This window comes from Brassica napus, chromosome A6 (assembly GCF_020379485.1).
Source record: "Brassica napus cultivar Da-Ae chromosome A6, Da-Ae, whole genome shotgun sequence".
In the NCBI taxonomy this organism is placed as follows: Eukaryota; Viridiplantae; Streptophyta; class Magnoliopsida; order Brassicales; family Brassicaceae; genus Brassica; species Brassica napus.
Genome location: NC_063439.1, coordinates 28,002,270 through 28,029,230, shown reverse-complemented (window position 1 = coordinate 28,029,230; position 26,961 = coordinate 28,002,270). Strand labels below are relative to the sequence as shown.

Genomic DNA, 26,961 nt, shown 5'->3' with positions numbered 1-26,961 from the left:
AAATTTTCAATATTACACCAAATAAGAATATAAAGACCAACTATATTCTCTTTATGTATAATGTGTTGTGGTAAGATTCAAAAAAATTAATTTACTTTACAGTAAGGAAAAACTAGATTTTTAATTCCAAATTTACAATAAAAACATAACATTTTATAAAACTAAACAATTGACATAATAGTACAAAAATATGAAAAAAAAAACAAAATACTATCCGCGCTACGCGCGGACAAGGACCTAGTTTGTCTAATGGACAGTGTCATAATTGAAGATACTGGTAATGTTATCTTCTCTTGAAAATCAGTATTTGGAACCAACATGTTAATGCATAACATACACAAATTATTATTTGAAAATTTTATATCAATCTGTTATTGCAAAACACAGACAAAACATAAACCAATCTGTTAATGCAATTGTACAAGCCCCTTCCACTTCCTCACAACGAGATCATTATGATATTTGTAATGAATTGCATGATTTAATAAAAACTGAGCTTAGCTGATGAAGTTAACACTCCCACCTTTGGTCAATCATCTCAAAACTTCTGTAATTCTCTTGATTCTAGATTTTAAATGTGTATTTTTGTTTATATTGAAATAAATTTATAAATTCAAACTTTATGTTTTTGCTTTACTGATTGGTTTCGGTTCAGTTTTTTTTGCCCACCCCTAAAAATACTGTTATTCTTCATCAACCTCTTGAAAATCACATGCAACTTTATGCGTACCAATTGGTTCACAGTCGGGTGGGTCATCTACTTTCACAAATGAGCAGGTAGATCGTATCACGAGGATCCCCACAACAATAAACAAATACTGGCCACACTCGGGTGGACTCATTTGGTCACCGAATCAAAACACGAAACTTTTTTTGTCTTCTGATTTATTCCCCTATAAAATGGCAATAAGTACCAACGTTAAAACCGCACTCTCAAAAAAACTCATACTTTCAATCTATATTCTTCAGTTTTATAACCAACTACAATAATGTCAAATCACCTTCAAGGGCACTTAACTACTTGCGCAAACCCGGTTTTAACCAAAGAAGAGCAAGAAGTCGACGAGAAAACGGTGAGCTTGCAAGCGGAGAGTATCGTCAACACCATGGCATTTCCAATGGTTTTCAAAGCCGCCTTGGAGCTTGGCGTCATTGACACAGTCGCTGCAGCAGACAACGGCGCATGGCTCTCACCGTTTGAGATTTCTCGTAATCTCCCAACCAAACCAGCCAACCCGGAGGCGCCAGAGTTGCTGGACCGGATGCTGCGTTTACTCGTCAGCCACTCTATTTTGAAGTGCCGTGTGATTGAAAGTAAAGAAAATGGCCGAACCGGAAAGATGGAGAGGGTATATGCAGCTGAACCAGTTTGCAAGTATTTCTTGAAAGATAGTGACGGTTCCGGTTCTCTCGTTTCTCTGTTTATGTTGCTCCAGAGCGACGTATTTTTCAAGACTTGGTAAGTAATTCATTATTGTGTAAATGAGCTGAATCAAGTTATGTCGTACGTCAACTATATTATACCAGTCAATAATCAACTATCTAAACCGCATTATAACGAATGCTCTATATATAGCAATCATAAATGAACAGATGAAGTTGACCAAAAAAAAAGAACAGATGAAGATATTTTTTCTTTCTTTTCACAGGACAAATCTTAAAGACGTGATACTAGAAGGAAGAGATGCATTCAGCTTTGCCCATGGCATGCCACTTTTTGAATACATTAATTCGGATGGACAATTTGCTAAAGTGTTTGATCGTGCCATGTCAGAACCTTCCACCATGATTATGAAAAAGGTTCTAGAAGTTTACAGAGGATTTGAAGATGTTAACACTTTGGTGGATGTTGGAGGAGGATGTGGCACTACGTTAGGTCTAGTAACTTCCAAATACCCTCATATTAAGGGTGTTAATTTCGACTTACCTCAGGTTTTAACCAATGCTCCGTTTTATCCCGGTATAAAACAACATAATGTTTTTGATAAGTTATACTAATGAAGTGTTAGTTTTGGAATCTAGCTCTTAAAATTTTTGTTCAATTTTACTAATTTTAGGAGTGGAGCATGTCTCTGGAGACATGTTCATAGAAGTTCCAAAAGGAGACGCAGTCTTTATGAAAGTAAGTACATTTATACGAATATAAAGTTTAATTTATATTTTCAAGTTTTGTTAAAGTCTATTATTTCTAAAATAATGTGGTTAATTTGTTGATAGTTGATACTACATGACTGGACGGACGAACATTGCATAAAGCTTCTAAAAAATTGTTGGAAGAGTCTACCGGAAAAAGGGAAAGTGATAGTTGTAGATATGATAATACCAACAGAACCAAAGAGTAGTGACCTTTTCTCTAACACTGTGTTTGGTATGGATATGTTGATGCTAACACAATGCTCAGGTGGTAAAGAGAGATCGTTTTCACAGTTGGAGAATTTAGCGTATGGTTCAGGTTTCCTTCGATGTGAAATTATGTGTCTTGCCTATTCGTATTGTGTTATTGAATTCCAGAAATAGATTCTGAAATTGCAAAACAAAATAATGGTTGGTTTGATTTGATGAATGTGAAATGACGGGATAAATATCTGGTTACATATATATCTATATGTAAAGGAATAAATTGTGTGAATTGGAGCTTATTCTAATGATTTTATTGCATGTAATATATTATTATGGTGTCGGCTTGCTTTTGCTCAACTTTCTTTTTAGTTTGTGAAGATTGTTAAGTTTTCAACGAGTGTAATGACTCGGATTACAATAAAAAGGTGTTTTGTCTTATGTTTGTCACTGATATTGTTATTCTTATCCGTGACTTAAATATCTCAATGTCACATTCGTTAACATGTAATGATATTTTATTTTGGTGTAAGAAAATTTCTAAAAAAAAAATTAGTTAGAAGATTATAAATTGGTTCTAGGAGTTTATAAATTATTATTTATATCATCAATAAAATAATTAATCTGGGTATCTATCACAAACTAGCTTTTTTAATATCTTTTTGTTTTATCTGAATTTAACTGTGGCTAAACATGATTTCTTATGCTAATTTTTCTGTTTAGAAATCATATTCTTTTAATTTCGATATATAGAGACTACAGCCTTTTTAGTATATATCAATGGATGGTCTAGTGGTGGACAGTTTAATTGGTCAGTTTCATTCTTATAGATTGGTTCACCGGTAGGGGTAAAAGTTTTTGGTTGGCATAAATGAATTAAAACTAGATGAGAGTGTCATTACTATTGAAATGATATATGTAGCCAAAAATATTTTTTATTTGATCTTTTTTTCTATGTCCCAATTGTGATAGAATAAAAATGTGGTTCTGAAATTAATAAAAAAGTTCGATGATCTTAGACTGACTCAATCTATTTGTTTTCTAAGTCGGGTCTAGAATAAGATATAGAATCATCATTGTTTAACAAATTAAATCAAACAAATTCATTATTTGTCCCTCGAGATTTGATATGACGATGCAGAGACAAACACATAAAATTTGCTTACAAAAAAAAGTAGCGTATAGGTTGGTCCTTAAAATGATTCACGTGGTAGTTATTTTTATAAAGAAAGAACAAACACATAAAAACTTCTTCTTCTTTTTTTGTGAAAAAGAACAAACACATAAAAACTTGATTCATGGTTGTTGAAAAAAATAGTAGACCGCGGATCCCGTTGTTAGTTCACCTAGAAGATTTGATATAATTTTTTTTTTGCAACTAAGATTTGATATAATGATATGTTCATATAACAATAATATTTTAAAAGTCCTTACATTTATTTCAAATTTAAAAATGTAAACCCAGTTTTTTTGTTAAAATCGAATAATAAAAAATAAATTGACATACGAACATAATTATATTTATATATAGCAAAAAACAACGAACAAATGACTAACTGTGCTTACAAAAAAAAAGTCTGACTGTGCTTACAAAAAAAAGTCTGACTTTGCTGACAAAAAAAAAATGACTGACTGTATGGAACTGAGATACTCTTTTAATTATCAACTAGACTTTGACCCGCGCGCCCGCGCGGATGTACTTTTCAAATATATGTTGTTATTTTTTTCATGTCACTATTAATATATATTATATGTATCATCATATAAATAATTGTATTTTATACATATCACTATATAAGCTATAATTAATAGCATTTTATACGTACCATCATATACATAATCACATATATTATATTTTTAAAACTTAATGTGAAATATAAAAACCATATTTTAAGTTAGTGTTTGAAATTAGGTTTTTTGTAGTATTTTTCATATATATATTGAAAACATTTTTTATAATGGTTATTGAAAAATATTTTAGTAAAAATCAAATTTAAAATATATGTATATATTTGAATTAATTTTAAATCAATTTTAAATTATTTTTTATATATTTGAATATGTATATGAAGTTTAAATTTTGTTTTATGATTATTTCAGATAAAAGATATTCTTAGTTAATTAGATTGGACTATTTTTGTATATTTTAAAACTGGCTTAGATAGATAGTTTCTAATAATATAATATACTTCTAATTTTTCTTAATAATATAAGCCCTTTTTTAACATAATGCTATTTATATTTCCTTACGACATTATATTCTTTTTTTTAAATTGATATCAATGTTCCCAAACAATTCTTAAAAATACTTCTATTTTAATAAGATAGACTAAACTTTGATTCGTGCATTCGCGCGAATGTCATTTTTATAAATAAAATCTTGAATTTATATATATTCAAATACTATAGATATATAATATTTTCGTATTACACAACTGTTTTATGACATGTCTACACATAATATTTTATATATTTATACGTTGCTATTTTTGATTAATATATTTCATTTCTTTAGTTGTTTGTTTATATGAATGTATTTGTACTTTGTAAAAATTTGGAATATATAAATTAAAAATAAAATATACTAACACATATATAGAATATATTATATATTAATTGTTATAATGGTGAAGCTCTTATTTTAAATCCATTTTGATATATATTATAGTCTAATGCACCGAAGCTCAATTAACTTATTATAAGATCATATTATTAAGATGATTTATAAGTAAATGAATATTATACATTAGAATAAGCCTATTAACATAAGCTTCAGTATTAAATGGCTAAGCTAATTTACAAAGTACATAAATGGGCCTTGCCTTTAAACTAAACCCATCTGGAAGTCTAACTATTTCTTCTTCTTTATCCGGGAAACACGATGTTACCTAACCATTCATCTTCCCCTCGGTGTCTCTTTTATTTTTTTGTGTCGGTGAGGCAGAGATGTATTTCTTCATCTCAATTCATCAACCTTAAACAATCTCCTAATCTCAATCGAAGACTCACCTAACGAAACGAAAAAGATTGTCCCGTAAGTGGATCCATGTGATCTCTCAACGTTAGTCTTATAATTTGTTCTGAAGCGCTTGAGATTTCGTTTTCAGATCTGTGTACTAATTGTTTCATACATATTGATTAGGTAATTCAAATCGTCAAGGATAATCGATGATTGACTTTTTAGAAGTTCTGGCGAAGATGAATGACTTGATTGCAGAAGCTCTGTTTAAATGCTAGAACACCCAAGTATCGTGATCTGAGGAATCACAGAATCTACACTGCAAGGTAAGTTCAGATAGTGTTGTATTAGATGAATACTATTCTAAGTCAGGGTCAACTTTCTTATAGCTTATTGATTTCAGAAATGACTTATTTAGAGGTATCGACAAACTGCTCTTACTGGAGTAAGAGAGGAAGAGTAGCCAGAAGTGATCTATACAAAAAAGCAAGACGGAAGGGAGAAGTACAAAAATATGAGAATCAGTTCTACAAAAGTCAAAGTGAAGGGACAAAAAAAAACATGGTAAGTAGTTGTTAAATATTGATACCTTTCATAATATGTCGTGTGATTGCCTGCTAGTTAAAAAAAAACGAATTTTGTTTCTTTTTATACAAATCATATAATGATATTAGACCTTTTAATGTTTTGCATGATACTGGATCGTTCTGAGAACCAAGTACTTCCAGCTATCCACCTGCAAATGAAGACAACAACCTTGCGAACAATAGAAACATAACACGGTTAGTAGTTACTTATTTATCTTAAGTAATTCATATGGTGAAACCTATGTAGAACGATTTAGAATCAGTTAGAAGATTGAAAGAACCTTTCTTTAACTATAAATAAAAGGTTTCAACTTGACTGAGATGCATTTCTAGGTACATGTTAATGATAGTCTTATATAACAAAAAAAATAAAATAGATTCAAATTACTTTGTGAGAATGAATATGTTTGTCCTAAACAAAGGAAAAAGAATCTTATTTAAGCGAATGTTTGTTTGATAACCACGAAAAAATGTTGTTTAAAAAAATTAAAACAATCTTTCTGAAGCATACGAACCAGTAAGCATTCTTCCACCAGAACAAACATGTGGGTATCTGATACTTGCACAAAAAACTGGTCATTCATTTAACTTCTGTGTCTTTCTAAGACATACAAGAAAACACAAATACAACTCTTAATCAGAAAAAGAACTCTACATAAAACTAAAAGGTCTGACTTTTGAGAAGAGTAAAAGTTGTCGCTAACGACATGTTTAGGTTGAGGATGTTCAATGCTTTTCTCTTGACGCAATAGAGTAGGGGTATATATAGTTCCCTTTCGAAAGGGTATGTTAAATAGGAGAATTTAAGAAAAGATTTTGTTAGTTGTGATTCTAAAGAATTGAAAAAATAATATATACGGTTTTGAATTAGTGACTAAACATTTCTTATATATTAAATCAGCATACTAACAGAAATATTCGTTTTAAAGATTAGCCAAACGTGATTTGCAAGTTAGATAATAAAATGTGCAGATTTTGTTAGTTTAATGATATCTTTTTCGTTATGATGACTGCGTTGAAATGCTGAACAATTATGGAAGGTTTTTGAGTTTAGGAAAAAAATGAATTTATCAGTTTTATTTAGTGCAGTTAATTGTCATTGCGTTAGTTATGGGTTTACGAAATTTATGGAATGTTATTGATTAGGAAAATACAATTTATGGAATGTTATTGATTAGGAAAGTACTAAATTATTGGTATACGATAATACCTTTAGGATTATATTCCAAGATTTGTAACACATTACTTGCATAAAGACTATGTATCTTCGAATTTGTATTAATAAAAAGATGAAAGTTATAAAAAAAAAAAAATCTTAGCTTGATCGATACATTTTAACATACATCATGCTACAAAACCAAAAAACCAATAGATACATGAAAACGATACTAAGATGAGTAACAATTCTTTGATAATTACAGTCTTTCTTAATCATGATATATATAATGAATCGGAAGTATGTGGTTGATTATTTAAATTTTTTTTTAATGCAGTCAACTGAATTTTGTATCTATCTAATCTATTGGTTTTAATTGTGCAGACCCAGATTAACCGAGACATATTTGGTCTGGAAACCCGCAAGAATAAGTTCCGTCCGGTTTTGTTTTGAGTTATTTAAAGCGGCTCAAATTTAATTAGATGGCTTAGTCATTTTATAAAACGACTGTGCATAAGGTCAGTGGCAATCAATTGTAATTATTTGGGAAAAGTCTGGGTCAAGTACAAAATGTACTTCTGTTTTAATAGTTTAGATGATACACATGACACATCTTCTTTATTAAAAGAGAAAAACCATTTGAAACTAACCTTATTTTCATGCATGATTTATATAAATTGCCATTGAGATTTAAAGTTTCATTAATGGTCTTTTAATCTTTTCGACATCATTACCAACCAAACAAAATCGTATGCCGAACCGACTTTCCGGGTTAGTATACGATTAAGGGCAACATTATCGCAACGTTCCAGCTGGTCCTTAAGGGCAGAGGACCCACAAAAACACCAGAACTGAAGGGGAAAGTCGTTATATAAGCAACGTCCCAGCTTGTCTTTCATCCTTTGATATATCTTGCGTCCTTTGCTTTTTTTATTTTAAAGACTTAAAATTGTCCTAGCGATAATGATGGCCTAAGCTTGCTGAAAATGGTATAATAATAGCTGAAACTTTACAGCCATATGTATGCAATATAGGTTAAAGTTCTGAGCTGAAACTTTGTCAGGTAGAGGAAGAGAGAGCTCTTAAGCAACTGAGAAGGACAATGGTTCCTCAAGCCAGACCAGTGCCAAATTTCAACAACCTTTTTTACCTCGGAAGTAAGTTGTAATCCAAATCAGGAGTTGGTTTCTTTTTTCTCTTTTCTTGCCTTTTTAGTCAAAATAAAACTCCAAACCAATTAAAAACACAGGTCAAACAAGGAGACGACAAAACCAAAGTCACCGAAGCTTAAAGTGACTAGAAGAATGGAGAGGAGAACAATGATGGCTTCTTCTTCTACTTGCATGAGATAAATAGCTTATATGAAGTAAAAAGATTAAGCATCAGCAGAAAAATTACTGTTCAAGAACGCTTGAACCACAGCCATCTTCCTGTGTTCCAAGTTCCAACTGATATATAGATTTCCCTTGTAAGAACTAGCTCCGTAAATATTAAACATCGTCTACAATAAGCAAAAAAAAAAGGACCGTCACAAATGTAAAACTCCATAGATATCAAAAACCAACTGGGATATATAATCCTTGATCCGTCTTTATATATACGTTGTTGTTTTGCAGCACGTACTTCAAACTCCAAGTTTCTTCACTCGGTTTGCTTCTGCCTGTAAGCTATGGTCTGAAAAGAAACAAAACCAAATAAGGAATATTTTTTTCAGATAGTTGAATCATACATGGAATAAGAATAATGAACAGATATATAGAAAAAAAATTATTTATTATCAAAGACGCTATACCAAATGTTGTTCCTGGCTTGAATTGAAATCGGTTTTGAGCTTCGACAATGTTTCATTGTCTTCCAGACTTTGCATCTCATCTTTGGATACTACTGCTGAAGCAGGAAGAGTCTCTATTGCCTTATCTTCTCCTCCTAATCCTCTTTTTACCAACAATTCAACATCTTCAGTTTTCAAATGCATCTTAAGTGCCACAAACTGTTCAACATTGAGATAACACACAAGTATTTTAGCGCGTATGTGACTAGGAATCATCTATATATATTACAAACTTTCTATACGTGAACTGAAAATTAAAGACTAGTTACTTTTTTTATTGTGACAAGACTGATGTTAATAGAGAGAGAGATGAGTACTCACTTCACGGAGTTGTTTCACAAGGAAGGTGGGTCTGCAACAGAGATATGGCTGTGGTAAGTCTGGTACACATTTGGTATCCAGTGAGACAAGCTTGACATCAATATCCACCTGCAGAGAGTAAGTGTAATCAAAATCAAAATCTGAAACACGGAGAAACATCTCTTTCTTTACTTTGGTACCTCAACACTCTTTCCATCTACGCTACTGCGTTTTAGATACTCCACAAGTTTATTAACGCGAGCATTTCTCACACTCTTACTACTACCTCCTGTTGTATTATTCTCATGCCTGGGGTTACTCCTTGTAGCGCTTCTTCCCCAAGCGAGCATCTCAGGATTCCACACAAGCCCCGGAGATATCCCTTTGCTGCTGTCTCTATACACTTCTGTATCTTTATCTCCGCAGTTACCATTGTTGTTGTTTGCAGACCGTTTCCTACGTTTTCTCACCCGGACTTCTGGACCACGCTCATCTGAAGACGAATCTCTGCCTCCTCCTCCTCCTCCGTTGTTGTTGTTGTTATGATCTTCATTATTATCATCGTCTTCATGGGCTTCATCAGCGTTTTGTTCCGTGTTTCTGGAGTTCCTTCTCCTCCTGGAGCCACTTCCACTACGCTGTGATCTCATTAAAACAGCTGCCTCTTTACCAAAAGATTTTCTTTTCACAAGAGCCTCTGATTGTCTTTGTGATATTTCAGCTATAGATGCTTGAATCTACACAAAACCCATAAGCTCCTCGGTAAAAAAAAAAAGGGGTAAATAACAACATTCTCAACAGTAACAAAATTGCCATATGTATCCGACCTGCTTATTACGAGCCTTGTCATCTTCGTGGAAAGCGAATTCCTGAAGAAGTAGAAATAAAATAAAAAAGCATTTAACAGCAACAATCTCTCAGAATAATGTTGAATCTTTTACCTCTTCCTCATAGGTATCAATATTAGTGAACAAAGCTGCAATAAGAGCATCAAACTTTGGGTCGTCTCTAAGAGAACGACGGCTTGCACAGTGTTTCCTGCAAGCAGGACATTCGTTGTTCCTGTAGTAGCAATAAACTCAGAACATGTTAACTACAAAAGTGGCATCATAGATAGAAAAGAAACTGAAGCATACCCTAATCTCATGGACTTATCAATACATTCCCGACAGAAGCGGTGCAGGCACTCCATCACAGTCCTTGTTTTCTTTATAATTCCTGGGAAGAAAACAAGAAACTCGTATCAGTATATGCATACACTGTGTACTAGGTGGAGCTTAAGCTTTGGCAGTAAGTAGTCAGCCAAACTAACTTCCCTCAATAGGATAAATTTAAACATATATTGATGAAGTACCTAAGCAAATAGGACACTGGACGTCTTTACGGATTTCCCCAAGATCAATTTCCATAAACCTGCATTTTAAGATTGAGTCAAAACAAAGATGAAGAAGAATCTGTCAAAACTGGAACTTGCATATTTTGTTTTGAAAGTTAAGTTGAATGGGTTATATCAAGAGTAACGAATACTATAAACCACCACAAGAGGTGAGATAGTTTGGAGCAGCAAGAAGACAGTAAGTACACAACATGCAAGCGCTAAGACGATGAATCATCAGATTACTAACGCAAACAGAGAAATTTCCACATTTTACTGGTTTGAGACAAAACCCATCAGAACCCATTACGGCAAAAGCACACATCTATAGAGAGAGAGAGAGAAGAAGAATCGTACTCTGATTTGTCTCCTGATGGACTTTTCTCCTTAGAATCTGACCAAAAAGAAATGAGAAGAGAAAGTCCATCACATGAAACAAACACAACAACAAGAAGAAGAAGAAGGGTGAGTTACGTTTCCACGAGTACAAAAGCCTTTACCTTCTTCTGGTTCTTCATCACCTTCTTCCTCTTCTTCCTCCTTCTCTGCTTCGTCGCGTTTCACTTCTTCTTGTTCTTGTTCGTCGTCTTTCTTCTCAAGCGTCGAGTGTTGTAGATCCTCTGGTTGGTTGTTCTCTTCAGCTTCCGGGTCAAATCGGTCGAGTTGTTGTTGTTGTTGGTCTCCTCCACCATCCCCTTGCTTCTTCACAGGCATTGTCGGAGGAGGCTCATGTGATCCTCCCTCCTCCCTCTTCTCTTCCTCTCTCCATATCCCTCTTACCCTATTCATCTCTTCTTCTTCTTCTTCTTCTGCTCTCCTGCGTTTCTGTTTCTTTCCCTTCCTTCGGTTCGGTTCGGTGTGTCGATATATAGAAAGAAGAACGCAAAAGGAGAATGAAATCTGACGACGCAAAACTAAAAAGAAATAAAAGAAATAAAAAAGTTGGAAGAGTGATTTAACCCCCCTTTTTTTTTGTTAATTTCCTTCTTTTTAATTATCGTTTATATTGAATTCAATTTCTTTTTCTGCATAATTCCATTTTTCACATGCCATTTCACTGTATATCTTAAAGTTTATATTGTTGGCAGAAGAATATTAAATAAATGGGTGTTTTTTTCATTTCTTGACTATAACAGGGGTGTTGGGTGATCGAAATCAAACTTGGAGGGTTAATTTTCTCTTTAACCTCTAATTGGGGGGGGCTGCGTAAGGAAGAGTTTTTCTAATTACTATTGTTGGATGATTAAGCTCATACAATAAATCTGCTGGGCTGATTAATCTGATTAGACACTGTACACAGTATAGACCGGCCTCCTTTATCTCGTATGTTGTAACTCATCTTATAGAGCCCATTGCAGGCCATTTTTATCGGCCCATTTGTAGTGCTATGACTGTGATTTACAACAACAAAAGAAAAAAGATTATGATCGCTAAACCGATAGCGATTGTTTATTGATTTTGTCTTCCCTTCGTCGACTTGTGTTTTCTTTTTCAGAGCCAAATTGAAATTTCGGAAAGTTTTGGGTCTTCCAAATGCAATATTTTCCTCAGGGGTCAACAATCAATTTTGAAGAATACAAACCTTGGCAGATTTTTTTTTTTATATTGACTTTCCATAAGTAACATTCTCCGTTTAATGTGAACTTGGTGTGCAAGGCGTAGTCTCAATATATTAGAGCTAAACCACGATGGAGAAGCTGAATACTCACAAGATTCACAGACATTTTGTTTTAGGGTTTACACAATGTTCCAGCTTAATTTCAAACCTTCTGTCTTTAGAAATGTCATCGTAAGCTTTCTATTGCTTTGTTTTGTGTTCTTTTATAAAATTTTCGCTTAGTTGTGTCTGAATATATTTCAATGTGCAGAGACACACTACAAATAGCGTTCGAATGTTCTCATCTTCAACACCAACCTTCCCGTTTATGCTGATTGACTACCTCACCAACTTCTCATCCGTTGAAGACGATGGTCCTGTGACAAAATGGTATGGAAGCAGTCCCCCAAATTGCTACAATCAAAAGGAAATATTGATTAGAGACTTGAAACTCAGGGAGGAGGTCCTTGAAGCAATGACTTCTGGATTTTCGCGTAACCAATCATTTGGATTCTATGATTATTATCAATCTGATAGTGGTGATAACCCTCATATTCTCCTCAAACACAAACCCTCTAACCCGGAGTTAACAGAGGTAAGTGCACAGCTACCTCCTTTGCCTTGTGGTACCAAGATCCAGAACATTGCCATGTCAAGTTTTTCTAACCGAAGAAAAGATTGGGCTGTGTGTGTGAAGTTACCTGGTTCTCAGTTAAGTCTTTGTAGACCTTTTGCTTTTGGTCAGTTTAAATGGATAAACATCAAACCAATGCCTGAGTCTATAAGCTCTTTCTCGAGTATTATGTTCTCCAAGAAAGATCAAAGGTTTTACATTCCATCACCTGGAGGCAACCATCTGTGCTCTTTGGATCTCAACTTCAAGGAGGGTGACATGCCTCGGTTCTTGCGCATCGGGTTCGAAGATTATCCTAAGTCGGTGGTTAGCGAGTTGGAGGAATTGAATTCTTGTTCCAGGACAGACCACATTGTGGAATCACCCACTGGAGAGCTCTTCTACATTAAGTGGTATGCATATATAATTAAACCCTAGTCCTTTTTTTTCTTGACTTTGGCATTGACTTAATCTTTTGTTTCTTTTGGCAGGTACGGTGAGGAGTACGAGGGTGAGGACTTGGATAGAGATGAAAACTACAACGATGTGGTGAGATCGTTGACGCACAAAACCAAAAAGTTCATGGTGTTTAGAGAGAAAGAAACAGGATACGCTGAAGAAAAGAAGAATGAGGTTATAATATACACAGAAGAAGATGATAAGACTATGACCTACACAGAAGACATTGGAGATCTCTGCATTTTTGTTGGACATAGTCAGGCTTACTGTGTCCCGGCCAGCTCGTCCCCTGGACTCAAGCCTAACTGCATCTATTTCGTGGGCTACAGCTTCGGTGTTTATGATCTCACCACAAAAACTTGCACTACCTTCTTTACCAGAGATGCTGACGAAGAAGACAATGAGATAGCTCCATTAAGGAGATTAGATTTCCCTTACTGGCCTCCCCCATTTCCGATCTCTTGTTAAGAACTAACAAAAAAAAGCTTTAGTTTTTTCTTTTGTTCGTTCTTATTTTCCTTTTATTATAGACACATTGATGAGTACACGAATAATTATCCTTTTATTAAAAGCTCGAGAGCTTCTTGCATGCACCTTTTTGCTTCAGAATGCACTCTGAAACATTTTACTCATGCCCGTCTCGTTAAACTTATGAACCTTGTACAAATTATAATATCTCGTAAGAATAATAAAAAACATTTTTGCAGAAAGGGACCTTACTTTTAGAAATATTACCCTAATCCTTATAAAAGCACCTGATATGGGCTGGAGATCTATCACTTTCAAAATTCAAGTTGGAGTAGCCACTTGAATTGTTTTTATCCCTTAAATTGCAAAAGCTCTCAATAGTTTATTCAAACAAGAAGACTCAAAAAGGTGCAACAATCTTCTACAAGATAAAAGTATAAACCAACAAAATTAACCGTCCAGCTCTTCAAAAAGAGCACATAACTTTGGAACATTAAAAAAAAAAGGTAAAAACTCAAAACAAGTCTTTGACATTCACCATAATCAGGCCTGACCTTCGGGTTTCTTATCCTCTGCAGCTACATTAGTCTCTGCTCCTCCTCCTCCTTCAGTGTTGTTTTCCTCAGGTGGCTGAACCTGCTCATCTTCAGGGAGAGGCTCTTCCACATAATCATTCTCAAAAGCATCAGCCGGAACCTCGTAAATCCTAACTTGAGGCTTGGACGGATCCTTCACCAAAACATACTTGCCTTCACTCAGCTTCATACACAGATCAACAATCGACTTCACAATTCCCCACATGTTGTTAGTGTTCAGATTAATCTGCCCAGCAAAATCCTTCGGCTTATACCCCAGAACCGATAGAATAACATGGTTAAAATGATCACGAGGGTGAACCCTAGAAACAAAACCAATCTTCATCATATCCGCATTAGCCAAGAGAGCCTGTGCAGTCCACTTAGCTAACTTATTACCATTGTTCTTCAACTCATTAGCTAAAACCGCACCTCTCTGAGTCTCTAGCTTCTGTCTCCAATCAACACCAGAGTACTTAGGATCAAACTCGTTAAGCGCGTTCAAAGTGAGGAACGACTTCTGGTTATTCAGCTCAACAGTGCTCTGCAACTCACACCTAGCGACTAGATACATACTATCATCAAGCTTCCATCTCCTATACCTATAAGCAACAGAAGCATTCTCTTCACCTTCATTAGCATTAGGGATAGGCTCATCAAAAGCCTCCCTCTTCCCGTTCTTAACCAAAACCTGCTGCGCGAAGTTCTGGTTGATGAAAGCAGCCTCCACGCCGAGAGAATGAGCAGAGTTGATATCGTCTTTCCCTTCAGGCAACGGCTCCTGAGAAGTCTCGTGAACAGACAACAAATCAAGCGGAGAACCATCCCTCTTATCAAAGAAGAGCTTGTTCCCAACGCGTTGGATCACAAGATCCCACGAGTAAACCGACCTAGGAGCACACATGAGAGCAGCAAGGATCGCATCAGTGGCGAAAACAGTAGCTTTATCCTCCTTAGCGAGACGCCTGATAACAAGATCATCACTCGTGGTAACCTTAAAGCTCCTGTTCTTGAAACGATCGAGTCTCCGCTCAGCTTTAGGAGTGATGCGATCGAAAGTCCGATCGTAACACTCGAGACCGCCGCAGAGGAGGAGATCCTCCGGCTCCTGAACCGTGAAGGAGAGCTTCGAGAAGCTGGAGAAAGGAATCTGCTCGAGCATATTCCACTCGGGCTGAATATCCACCGACGACTTAAACGCGGCGGCCTCGCGTCGCTGCTGGTGGATATTGTTGCGGTTCATATTGTAATGGCGATCGCGACGAGCTCGATCTTTCTCCGCTTCGCGTTTCTTCGCTTCCACTTCTTCGTCGCGGCGCTGGGGGAGCTGGTTACGGTTATGGTACTGGTTGAATCTCCATTTCGGTCCGAATTTGGGACGCGGCGGGGGCTTGCCGTCGACCAATCGGAAAGCTGCGTCTTCGTCGGGGTTAGCGAGGCCGAAGCCTTCGTCTACGGCAAAGGCGGAGAAATCGAAGATAGCGGAGGGATCGGACTTGGATCCGGTGGGGGGACGAGCGGAGGGGTTGGAGAGAGATCGAGTCCAATCGGCGACGCGTCCTAGCTTCTCTGAGCGAGAGAAGGAAGCCAAGGGGACGTTAGGGAGGAGATTCGCGGCGGCGACGCTGGTGGAGGAAGTGTCGGAGGCATCTGGAGGTCCCCAGCCATCGGAATTGAAAGGTACAGTGCCGACTTCGAATGTTTCGAACACCATCGTCGAGAAGAAGAAGAAGAAGAAGAAGAAGAAGATGAGCTAAGTGAATAACACAATCTTGTATGCGGCCGCAAGTGGTGAAAACCCTACATATTGGAACGAGTCATGGGTTAATGAGGAGCATTTTGATGTGAAAAGATCATTAGCCTCAAAGCCCATTATTCGTACGACGCCGTTTATAGCTAACCTTAATAATCCAATTATATGGTCTCTGGTCTACACTAATTATTGAAGCATTTACTTGCCGGTTTATAATCTGTTTAATGCATCACTAATTAACCTAGGCCTAGACATAGGGTATGAATGGTTTTCCCGTTACCACCCGCAAACGCAGCTTTTGCGGTTGGTAGCGGTTGCTGGCGTTTTGCAACAATCGCTCAAACCGCTCTAAACCGCTCTAAACCGCTCCAAATCGCTCTGAACCTCATAAATTCAAAAGCTGGTTCCAGCTAGCGTTTGCGGTTGCGGGCGTTTGCGGGAGGATAAAAAAAAATTATTTTTTTTCCAAAACAATATAAATACAAAAATAAAAAAATTCAATAAAAAAATTAAATTGAAATTATAAAAATGCTAAAATATATCAATTAAATTTTAATCAATATTATAAAACTTTAAAATAAAAATATTTTCTATATTTTTTAAAAAATTAAACTATAACTTTCTAAATATAAATTTTATATTTATTATAGTATTATTGTTTTTGATATTTTTATAATTGTATAAAATGTAAATATTGTTAATTTATTATTTAACTGCTGCTGCATTTGGTAGTTAACCAGTCATAAGTATCCCGCAAACGCACAAATTTCTAACCGCAGAACCAGTCGTACAAATCTCTTAAAACAGCTAGAAACCGCAATCACCCGCATCCGCAAACTCCCGCAACCGCAACCGCAACCGCTGCGGTTAAACCAGTCAGGCCCATAATATCCATAATCCGAAAAACTCTAACCGTATCCGATCCGAAATGTAAAAAGTATCCGAATGAATTTTGTAAGATGGTACAAAACATATCCGAACTTGAAGTGTTATTAACCAAATCTAAACGGGTAACCCGAAAAACTGAAAAAACGAAAAAATCCAAAAAAATATCTGAAGAAACCGATATGAATATCCAAAATAATATACAATATAATTATATGAAACATGAATATATACTTCAAATATTCAGTTTTATATTTATTTAGATATAGTATCTAACAATAAGTATTTAAAATTTAAATAACTACTTTAAATACTTAATTATATATAAATAAGTATATTTCTTATGTTTTGCTTTTAAATTTTAGATTTTATTTCGGGTATATCCGAACTAATCCGATATAACCCGAATCTGAATGATATATGATTAATTTATGGGTTTTATGATGTGATACAAAACTGACCCGAATCCGAATCCGAATCCGAATCCGAGTCCGACTCTCATATGTTATATCCGAATCCGACCCACACCCGAACCTAAATTAACCGTTGCAGTTCAAATTTTGATTAAAAAGTGAGAATTACAAATTTGATACCGTCTCAGAACTTATCTGTATTTAGGTATTAGTCCTAAACCTATATATTTATCTTAATTGTTTACCATTTTATATTGATTGGTAACGTAAAGTCCAACGCTTTATATACTCTCTTCTCTTGTTCGGAATAAATTCAAAAGGTTCCGCAAAGATTCTTGATTTTCTCGAGAAATTTAAAGAGGAATATCTCTCCATGTGGCGTCGCGAGGATCGTCGTGCTCCAGGTGGAGGTTACTGGACACCACCAGCGACGTGGAACATGAAGAAAAGAGTTTACACGGAGATGCCGATGTCGGAGAGGAAAAGAACATGTTCGAACGAGAAGCAAGAGCCGTTTCATATGGTCCACAAAGTTCCTTCTGGTGATTCCCCTTATGGTAGAGCCAAACATGCCCAGGTATAAGCCATTTTATCTCTTCTTTCGTGAGTTGTTAATGTAATGTTCTTGACATGTGGATCATCAATCTTTCAAGAACAGTTGATTAGTAAAGACCCGGAACGAGCTATCTCCTTGTTTTGGGCTGCGATAAACGCTGGTGATCGAGTTGATAGCGCATTGAAGGACATGGCTGTTGTTATGAAACAGCTAGATCGGTCTGATGAAGGAATCGAAGCTATAAGATCTTTTCGTTATCTCTGCCCTTTTGAATCCCAAGGTTCCATTGATAACTTGCTACTTGAACTCTACAAGGTAACTATCAGAATCTGACGACTAGTTGAAGCTACTTATATGCTTTACTTTGATGTATATGTGGCTTTTCTCAGAAGTCAGGGAGGATCCAAGAGGAAGCTGAGCTGCTCGAACACAAACTCAAAACACTTGAACACGACACGCGTCACCGTGGTATACTCACAATCGCGAAAAGAAGCCATGGGAAACAGATCAGCTTGACCATCGAGCAAGAGAAAGCACGGTAACAAGTTTAATCTACCCCAACAAGTACCACCTGTTCTCTGAGTTTTTTCATTGTTTGGATTTTATAGGATTCTAGGGAACTTAGCTTGGGTTCACTTACAGCTTCATAACTATGGAACCGCAGAGCAACATTACAGGTTGGTGAAACATTATCAAACCCATTAATGTGTTAATAAGTTGAATGGGTGTTCTTTTACTGTGATAGGAATGCTCTGACGTTGGAGCCTGATAATAACAAGCTGTGTAACCTTGCGATCTGCTTGATGCGTATGGATAGAATCCAGGAAGCTAAATCTCTACTTGAGGATGTAAGGCTGACTCTAGGGAACACTCAATGGACCGATGAACCGTTTTACAAGTCCTTTGAACGGGCTACAGAGATGTTAGCAGAAAGAGAACGGGTCAGTGTAGCGGTAGCGGATCATCCAGGAGAGATTATGATAAGTAGCTCTTCAGATAACTTCTCTTCCAACTGTTCTTTTGGGAGTTCGGTAAAGGAAACGGAAGCTCTAGCTGAACAAGGGATCATGTACTCCTTTGATTCGGTTGAGTCGCCAGTTCTGATTACACAACCTCGTGAGTGTAACTGGGTGGATGAGGAAGTAGATCATCGAGTAGGGCAAGTGACGATTGGTGCTGCTAGAAGGCTAAGGTTTGGGAACACTTACGAGAAGAAGAAGAACTCGAAGAGTGTGGAATCAGCAGAGTCAAATACTTGGACAAGCAAAGTAAGAAAGATGTGTGCAGATTCAGAGAAAGGATATCAAAGGAACGCTTCAGAATCATCTCATTAGTCAAAGAACTGTTTAGGCTTTAACAATAGAGTACTACTAAAGGATTGTTTAGTTTTGGAAAAGTGTAGAGATGTATATGAAATTATAAAGCGAAGATATGACACAAAAGCTTGAAAGAACAAAAGCAATATTTTTTTTGAACTGACAAAAACAATAAAGCAATACACGCATAAGTTTTTTAACATCCCAAAATGAACTTGTGTTTCAAGAACAAAGCACACATAAACTGAACCAAAGAAATAATAGATTGAAGGGAAGAAGGAAGCAACTGCAGCTTACACAGCTTATGAATCCGACAAAGCCATTGATGAACATCTCAAGCCTCATCGTACTCCTCTTCTTCATCCTCGTACTCCTCTTCCCCGGCTGTAGCATCCTGGTACTGCTGATACTCTGCAACGAGATCATTCATGTTACTCTCTGCCTCCGTGAACTCCATCTCGTCCATGCCTTCTCCAGTGTACCAATGAAGGAAAGCCTTTCTCCTGAACATAGCTGTGAACTGCTCACTCACACGCCTGAACATCTCCTGGATCGAAGTCGAGTTCCCAATGAAAGTCGATGCCATCTTCAAACCCTTTGGTGCAATGTCACAGACACTGGACTTGACATTGTTCGGGATCCATTCCACAAAGTAGGATGAGTTCTTGTTCTGGATGTTCATCATCTGCTCATCGACCTCCTTAGTGCTCAGCTTTCCACGGAACACAGCGGAAGCAGTTAGGTAACGTCCGTGGCGAGGGTCAGCAGCGCACATCATGTTCTTCGCATCCCACATCTGCTGGGTCAGCTCAGGGACACTCAAGGCACTGTATTGCTGCGAACCTCTCGATGTCAACGGAGCGAAACCCACCATGAAGAAGTGGAGCCTGGGGAAAGGGATCAGGTTCACAGCGAGCTTCCTAAGGTCGGAGTTGAGTTGACCAGGGAAACGAAGACAGCATGTAACACCACTCATTGTAGCCGAGATGAGATGGTTCAGATCACCAACTAGCGCAATCACACAAACCAAAAACAAGTCAATACCCAAACGTGTACATCAATGCTAATATATACAGAGTCTTTTACTCACAAGAGGGGTTAGAGAGCTTGAGGGTACGGAAGCAGATGTCGTAGAGAGCCTCATTGTCAAGAACCATACACTCGTCAGCGTTTTCAACTAGCTGATGCACAGAGAGCGTTGCATTGTATGGCTCAACAACGGTGTCAGAGACCTTAGGAGAAGGAAACACAGAGAAGGTCATCATCATACGATCTGGATACTCCTCCCTAATCTTAGAGATCAAAAGCGTTCCCATCCCAGATCCAGTCCCTCCTCCCAACGAATGACACACTTGGAAACCTACATCGCATCACAGAGATCTCAAATCAAATCACGCAACAGAGAGATCGAGATTCAAAAAAAACAAAATCGCTGTTCTCACCTTGTAGGCAATCGCTGTTCTCAGCTTCCTTCCTCACAACATCGAGAACGGAATCAATCAACTCCGCTCCCTCCGTGTAGTGACCTTTCGCCCAGTTATTCCCGGCGCCGGACTGGCCAAAGACGAAGTTATCGGGACGGAAGATCTGACCGTAGGGTCCAGATCTGAGCGAATCCATCGTCCCAGGCTCCAGATCCATGAGAACGGCGCGTGGGACGTACTTCCCGCCGCTCGCTTCGTTGAAATACACATCGATGCGTTCCAGCTGGAGAGGAGAGTCGCCGACGTACTGGCCGGTGTGGTCAATGCCGTGCTCGTCGCAGATCACTTCCCAGAACTTCGCTCCGATCTGGTTTCCACATTGGCCGCCTTGGATGTGGAGGATCTCTCTCATTTTCTCTCCTTTTTGATTTTTTTTTCTTTTTTTTTAGAAAATGGGCGACGCGTCTCTTTTTGTCGTGTGCTTGAATAGGTTTTAAAAGGAGGAGGGATTGTGGTGCGGGTTATAATCTGCTATATATAGTTTACGTCTTTTTCAATGGGTTTTTTGTTTACAGATGTGTCCTCGTAGTTTGTTTTATCTTTAGATGCTACCCTGTATCTTTTCTTTATTTCGGTTTCGTTCTCTCTGCTGTATGACAGCGGAGGTTTTCAAATTATTTGTGTGTCCCACTTGTCTACAGATATTTTTGCTATTTATTTAACCACTTTATAAAATTAGTTTTTTTTTTTTTTGCTAAACTGTAAATATTCATTAATAAAAATGAAAAGCCATACAAGTTGATTAAGTCCCAAAAAAAAGTGGAAAAAGACTTAAAGAACAATACCATAAGACTAAAATTGAAACAATTTCAGTTCTTATATAATCTGATCATCAACCACATAAGCGGGTAGGAAATCCGACGACGCCATTAAGCACGAACCCTAGACTCTCGACGACGCTTCAAGGTACGAACCCTGATCCCCCGACGACGCTTTGAGCCGAAGCTCTCCACACGAACCCAGCAAGGATCGACGACACCTATCCTTAGCACGAACCCAGCAAAGCCTGACGACACTTCATGACACGAACCCAGCGAAATCCTAAGACAGTTAATTCTAGATCCTAAAGTGAGCGAGTAACCTAACTCGGCACTACCAAGAACAAAATACAAATCGGGCTGAAAGGCAACCGCATTAAAGCTTCAAACAAACGTCATGACCTGCACAAAGACGGGCTGAAAGGCAACCGCATAAAATTAGTTTTTCCCTATTTATAAACTGTAGCGTTTTTCCAATTACATTGTTTCGACAAATTGAGCATTATTGAAATTGGAAAAGAGTAGATCCAAGGTACAGTTTTTTTATTTACTGATTGGCTAAATTATCGGTTCTGTTCTTATAGATAAGTACAATAATATGCATAATCAAAACAAGTTTGACTGTGTAAGACAGATCATACATACATGAGTGGTGTAATTGTAACGGCCGGCTTACATAAGAGTTGGGCCCTTTCTGTAGTTACAAAAGGCCCATCATTTTCAATATAACAAAACAAATATTTTAATGAATAAAGGACCTAATATATTTTCAAAATTCTTAAACCTAATTTATTCAAGTTGTTCTCTACTTTTTGAGCAAGTTTTTGTTAAAATTTTAAGCAGCTTTTTAAGTCTAGGGATTTAAATTTACGGCTTAAGATATATTACTAGATCTTGACCCTTTATTTTCACTTTTATATGCTATTTATTTTAAATCATTAATAGTGTATATTTTTAATTTTAATCATATATTTAAATGTTTATATAACTATTTCAAATAAAATAATTATAGTTTACATGCTGTAAGTAATATTATTATTGTATATACAAAAGTCTAAACCATGTGTTATTTGAAATACATTTAGAGTCCTACCATTAATTAGTGTTACGAGAAGTTGTTCTGAAACTATTTTTCAGAAACAATGTATTCCTACGATTTATGACTTTTCGATAAACTGTATGTGATCAAACTATACTACTAATTAATAATTGATCGATTATGGTATAAATACATGATTATTAGGCTTTGGGGCCAAAAGCGGGGAATGGTTAGGCTGGTGGCACCCACTAGTATGCTTTCATCTCACAATGTAGCCACTATGTCTGGGGTTCGGCTCAACGATCCAGTTAATAGGAGTGAAATAAGTTTTTTATTTTTCTTTGTCACGAAATAAGCTCATGTCCCAAGCTTGTGAAGAACATATATAAAAAGAAAAGCTTTTGGACCCCAAAAAGCATTATGTACAAGTACAATACACTGAACCAGGCTTCGAGAACATAAGAAAAGTATTAATTTTCTGGAAAACAAGGAAAGGCGCACACACACACAAAAGGGGATAAAAAAAGAAGAAGCAATTATATGCACAATGTCTTTTACTGGTATATAATAGTATGTTTAAAGTGGATTTCTTGAAATTTTTGTGATGAACACACACACACACAAAAAAAAAAGAAGAAGCAATTATATGCACAAAATGTCTTTTACTGGTATAATGTTTAAAGTGGATTTTCTTGGAAATTTTGTGCTAGCCTAAAATATCATCCTAAAGTGGATACAATCGTGTATATTATTTTAACCCAAACGTGTCATGACACGTTTACATTTTCAGCGACTCCATGCAATATTCAGGATATATGATTGGCAACAAAAACTACAAATAATGTAGATGGTTTACAAGCACATGTCGACCCACGAAAAATATATATTGTGGATTCATATCAATAAGACAACGTAATTTTTTTTGATTTTGGTGTTGTCTTAGTATTCTCTAATTTACGGTTCAATACATAATTCCAAGACTGGCAAAAAAAAAAAGATCACTCAAATTAAGCTAAAATAGATGAAGCCGTGTCATGGAGGTATTGATGCGGATCCAAGATTCCAAATAATACATTAAAAATTTCTCTCTCGAACTCTTTTAAAATTTTAGAATAATCTAAAGTTGAAAACATCTTTTCATATTAGAAAAATCAAAGTTATAGAAAAATTAACATACTTTAAATCGATTCCTTAACTCGGTTTAAAAAGCTTTTAATACTTTATATGTACAGTGTTTATCTCTTTCCGTCTTTTCGCTAATTACTCATCATTTACCTCGTGTTTTAGAAATACACTCAAAGAAAAAGCGACCTCTAGCCTTCATTTTCTAAGCATTAAACCTCTTCACTCACTACACGTATTTAATACCTTCGACCCGTCCACAAAATTTCATCGGTCTCTTACCATAACAAAAAATAAACACAAACTCCAAGTCTTTGAGAAAAGACTCAAAGACAACTTAAACGTCTCTTCCGTACATAGCCATGTCTCTACTATGTAAGAAACCTAAATCTGGTCGACTATCGAGATTCATGTCAGAGTTTCACCAATCTCCAAAACGTGGCGGGATCATGGTCGTTGAAACTGGCTTCCCAACTTCACTGGTCGATCTCTTCTTCAAGAATCGCGATCGTCTAAAAAAGTATTCCTCTAAAACTAAACGCATCCAACGCTTGATCGAGACCGCTCCAAACGCTTCTTTGCCAGTTAATCCAGACGCGAGTCTAGAAACGCGTCGAGGAGTAAGATCGAGAAAGTAAGTTTCGTCGGCAGTCAAAAGCACACAAGTGATAATAACGTTTGCGTTTGCGGCGATGGAACCGGCGCCTTTGTTTTGATGGCGTTTAAGCTTTTTATAGTGGCGGTGCTTGCCTTGAGCACGCCGAAGAGCCTCACTATGGGAGTCACTCTCTGCGCCTTCGCGCTTCTCTTTACAGAGAACGTGGCGACGCGTATTCTCACGCGTTTCAAGCTCTGCAACACCGACGTTAGAAAAGAAAAGCCACTCGCTTCAACACACGGCGATAGGTTGATTTCTTGTTCCGAGGAAACAGAGACAATAGGTGTAACAAAGAACTCGAATTCGGATGAGAAAACGAGAAGCAAAAGTTCGAGACTGAAATCGAAGATTCTGAAAAAGCTGAGGAGTTACAAGAAGAAGAAGGATAAAACGATTGTGATCGAAGAAGAGATTTTGACTGATGTGTCAAGCGTCGAGGACTCTGAGAGAGACGAGGAGAAGTCGAATCAACCATTGATAGAATCAAAAGGAGATAACATGGATGGGACTGTTGTGATCGTGATTGTGCTTACAGGTCTGTTAAGTGGAAAGATCGCAGCTATTGGTTTGACACTATCCTGTCTGTATCTCGGATTCGGAGCAACCAAAAGATCTGGTTTTTGCAAATAAAAATTCTTTTCTTTTTTTCTTACAAACATTGGAGAATTGGTGTGGTGATCATTGATTAATGATCGTTTATGTACTTAGAGATTAGGTTAACATCTACTGTTTGTTTGCGTTTACGACTTATGTTTAATTGTTGTTGATTGATCTTAAACGTAAATTTTAAACAAAAATATTTAATGATATGTTGGCGTTTGGCGCGCTTTTGTTTATATTATGCAGAAGTGGAAGCATAAAGTATTTCTGTATTTCAAAACCAGTTATCAAAAAATATAAACACAAATGCAAAGTTAAATGTAAACAATGGTTTCTTGAAGAAAGCAAAGCTATTAGTATTATAAAATTTATAATGGTGGAAGCTGGTTCAAGAGTTGCTCCAGAAAATATATCAACACAAAAGAATCTGTGAGGCAATATATTTAACTATTTATCCTTTATATATTAATTGAGAAACATTACAACATTGTTTTGTAGCCATGTGTCACCACGAGGATGAAATTCAGAATTTTTAGAGAAATATGTTGGTCCATCTTAACTTATATTATATTTTTTTATTAAACTAACTATTAAATTGATAAATAGTGTACACAAGAATATTCATGTACTTTTCTTAAATAAAAGCTACGGAATTGTCTAATATGGTTAACGTATTAATGATGGTTAAAAAATAATTAATGATTATAAATAATAAATATTTGATTATAATTTTTGTATCTTAGCTCTTTTTTAATTTTATATTATTAAAAGATATTAAACAACCACATTAACCATATAATAAAAAAAATAATATTTTCTTATATGTTATATTTTAAATCTTTAAAATGACTACAAATTACTAAAATCGTTAAATGTCTCACACTAAAATTTTGTGATCAATGGTTTAACTTTTTTGGTAATAACAAGATACAAATGATCATAAATTGTATGAATATAAATTCTCATTTACTAGACATTTAAATTATATATTAATATAGTTTAAAATTAAACTATATAACATAGGAAAATACTTAAATATGACAATTTCTAAATTTATATTGAAAAAATATTGAAACCTTAATATTTTAATTTTGAAATTCACATTAAAAAAATCGCACATTAGAAATTTTGTGTTTATCATATGAGTATGAATTCTCAATAATAAATATTTATATTAAAATATACTATATATATGTCCATGTCATTGAAATTTAGTTGTATACCATATAAAATAAATAAAATGATTGTTTTGATTTATTTATCAAAAAGTATCATAAATAAATAAGATGTATTGTTTTGATTTATGTATGTACTCTAATTTAATTATATACATAATACGTAAATGAATACAAATAAATAATAATAGATAAAAATTAGTTTTATATATAACATTCATTTCGTGCAATTTTGCGGGTCTTAAGCTAGTAGTATAGTATATGGTTAGCTATGCTTTCCAATTTTAAGTCAATAAACAACTCATGAGATCAATATTACTGTTTTGTGATCCTAAGATCTCCTAGACATTATTTACCAAGGGACAATTCTTTCAGATAGTCATTTTTTTGTTACAAATATAGCCATCAAGAAAGAAAATAACCAAACTAGTCTCTTTTTACTTTGAAACTTTATATATATATATATATATATATTTAAGATTTGAAACACTATCCCCAAAATCTTACGCCTTAACTCTAAACCCTAAGTCTAGATTAGTTAACCCTAGGGTAATAATGTATTTTTATCCTTTAATAAAACTCATTTTGGTCATTTTCTCGCATAAACTCTAAAATCAAGTTTTTTTTCCACCAAAAATGTAAATTGTTTTGTTTTCCAATAAAAATCGTTAAATCTCGTTTTCTCGCCGAAACAGCAAAATCGTGTTTTTCCACCAAACCCACAAAACGTTTTTTCTCCAAAAATCGTAAAATCGTGTTTTCCGCCAAAACCATAGAATTTTGTTTTTCGCCAAAACCTTAAAGTTGTTTTTCCCGCGAAAATGGTAAAATATAAATTTTACAAACATAAAACTGAGTTTTCCTACCGTAAAATTGAGTCTTCCTACCTTAACCGGAAAATCATATTTTCCACAAAAAACGTAAAATTGAGTTTTCTACCAAAAA

At 35.7% G+C, this 26,961-nt stretch overlaps 7 protein-coding genes across 13 annotated transcripts; 4 read left to right on the top strand and 3 right to left on the bottom strand.

Annotated features, from left to right (window-relative positions):
* Positions 1-901: 901 nt before the first annotated feature.
* Positions 902-7,688, top strand: LOC106409029 (indole glucosinolate O-methyltransferase 4-like). 7 transcript variants are annotated; one of them, XM_048781464.1, is made up of 8 exons: positions 902-1,459; positions 1,650-1,960; positions 2,058-2,122; positions 2,218-5,371; positions 5,480-5,622; positions 5,715-5,860; positions 5,971-6,078; positions 7,424-7,688. In XM_048781464.1, exons 1-4 carry the CDS (start codon positions 990-992, stop codon positions 2,515-2,517), a joined length of 1,146 nt encoding a protein of 381 aa, XP_048637421.1. In that variant the 5' UTR covers positions 902-989; the 3' UTR covers positions 2,518-5,371; positions 5,480-5,622; positions 5,715-5,860; positions 5,971-6,078; positions 7,424-7,688. The 7 variants fall into 7 exon arrangements, with proteins under 7 accessions (XP_048637421.1, XP_048637417.1, XP_048637418.1 ...); XM_048781460.1 differs by having other exon boundaries at positions 5,700-5,860; XM_048781461.1 differs by having other exon boundaries at positions 2,218-5,398; positions 5,700-5,860.
* Positions 7,689-8,401: 713 nt separating this feature from the next.
* Positions 8,402-11,475, bottom strand: LOC106411359 (putative E3 ubiquitin-protein ligase RING1a). The gene is made up of 10 exons (XM_048781457.1): positions 11,046-11,475; positions 10,903-10,939; positions 10,525-10,583; positions 10,307-10,388; positions 10,112-10,232; positions 9,998-10,039; positions 9,371-9,907; positions 9,192-9,299; positions 8,832-9,029; positions 8,402-8,713 (listed from the first exon to the last, which is right to left on the bottom strand). The coding sequence occupies exons 1-10, from the start codon at positions 11,332-11,334 to the stop codon at positions 8,681-8,683; spliced, it is 1,506 nt and encodes a 501-aa protein (XP_048637414.1). The 5' UTR covers positions 11,335-11,475; the 3' UTR covers positions 8,402-8,680.
* Positions 11,476-12,246: 771 nt separating this feature from the next.
* LOC106427517 lies at positions 12,247-14,213 on the top strand. The gene is made up of 2 exons (XM_048781466.1): positions 12,247-12,334; positions 12,414-14,213. Exons 1-2 carry the CDS (start codon positions 12,290-12,292, stop codon positions 13,191-13,193), a joined length of 825 nt encoding a protein of 274 aa, XP_048637423.1. The 5' UTR covers positions 12,247-12,289; the 3' UTR covers positions 13,194-14,213.
* LOC125609876 (eukaryotic translation initiation factor 3 subunit D-like) lies at positions 14,045-16,116 on the bottom strand. Its single transcript, XM_048781456.1, has one exon. The coding sequence runs from the start codon at positions 15,969-15,971 to the stop codon at positions 14,226-14,228; it is 1,746 nt and encodes a 581-aa protein (XP_048637413.1). The 5' UTR covers positions 15,972-16,116; the 3' UTR covers positions 14,045-14,225.
* Positions 16,117-17,378: 1,262 nt separating this feature from the next.
* Positions 17,379-19,317, top strand: LOC106427539 (protein POLLENLESS 3-LIKE 1). The gene is made up of 5 exons (XM_048781459.1): positions 17,379-17,885; positions 17,967-18,179; positions 18,254-18,402; positions 18,473-18,541; positions 18,610-19,317. The coding sequence occupies exons 1-5, from the start codon at positions 17,682-17,684 to the stop codon at positions 19,196-19,198; spliced, it is 1,224 nt and encodes a 407-aa protein (XP_048637416.1). The 5' UTR covers positions 17,379-17,681; the 3' UTR covers positions 19,199-19,317.
* LOC125609877 (tubulin beta-4 chain) lies at positions 19,309-21,111 on the bottom strand. The gene is made up of 3 exons (XM_048781458.1): positions 20,623-21,111; positions 20,271-20,540; positions 19,309-20,188 (listed from the first exon to the last, which is right to left on the bottom strand). The coding sequence occupies exons 1-3, from the start codon at positions 21,014-21,016 to the stop codon at positions 19,515-19,517; spliced, it is 1,338 nt and encodes a 445-aa protein (XP_048637415.1). The 5' UTR covers positions 21,017-21,111; the 3' UTR covers positions 19,309-19,514.
* A 2,738-nt stretch (positions 21,112-23,849) lies between these two features.
* On the top strand, positions 23,850-25,048 carry LOC106427536. The gene is given in 2 exon segments (XM_013868262.3): positions 23,850-24,189; positions 24,192-25,048. Coding segments are annotated over 2 exon segments (924 nt in total). The 5' UTR covers positions 23,850-23,945; the 3' UTR covers positions 24,872-25,048.
* The last annotated feature ends 1,913 nt before the right edge of the window (positions 25,049-26,961 follow it).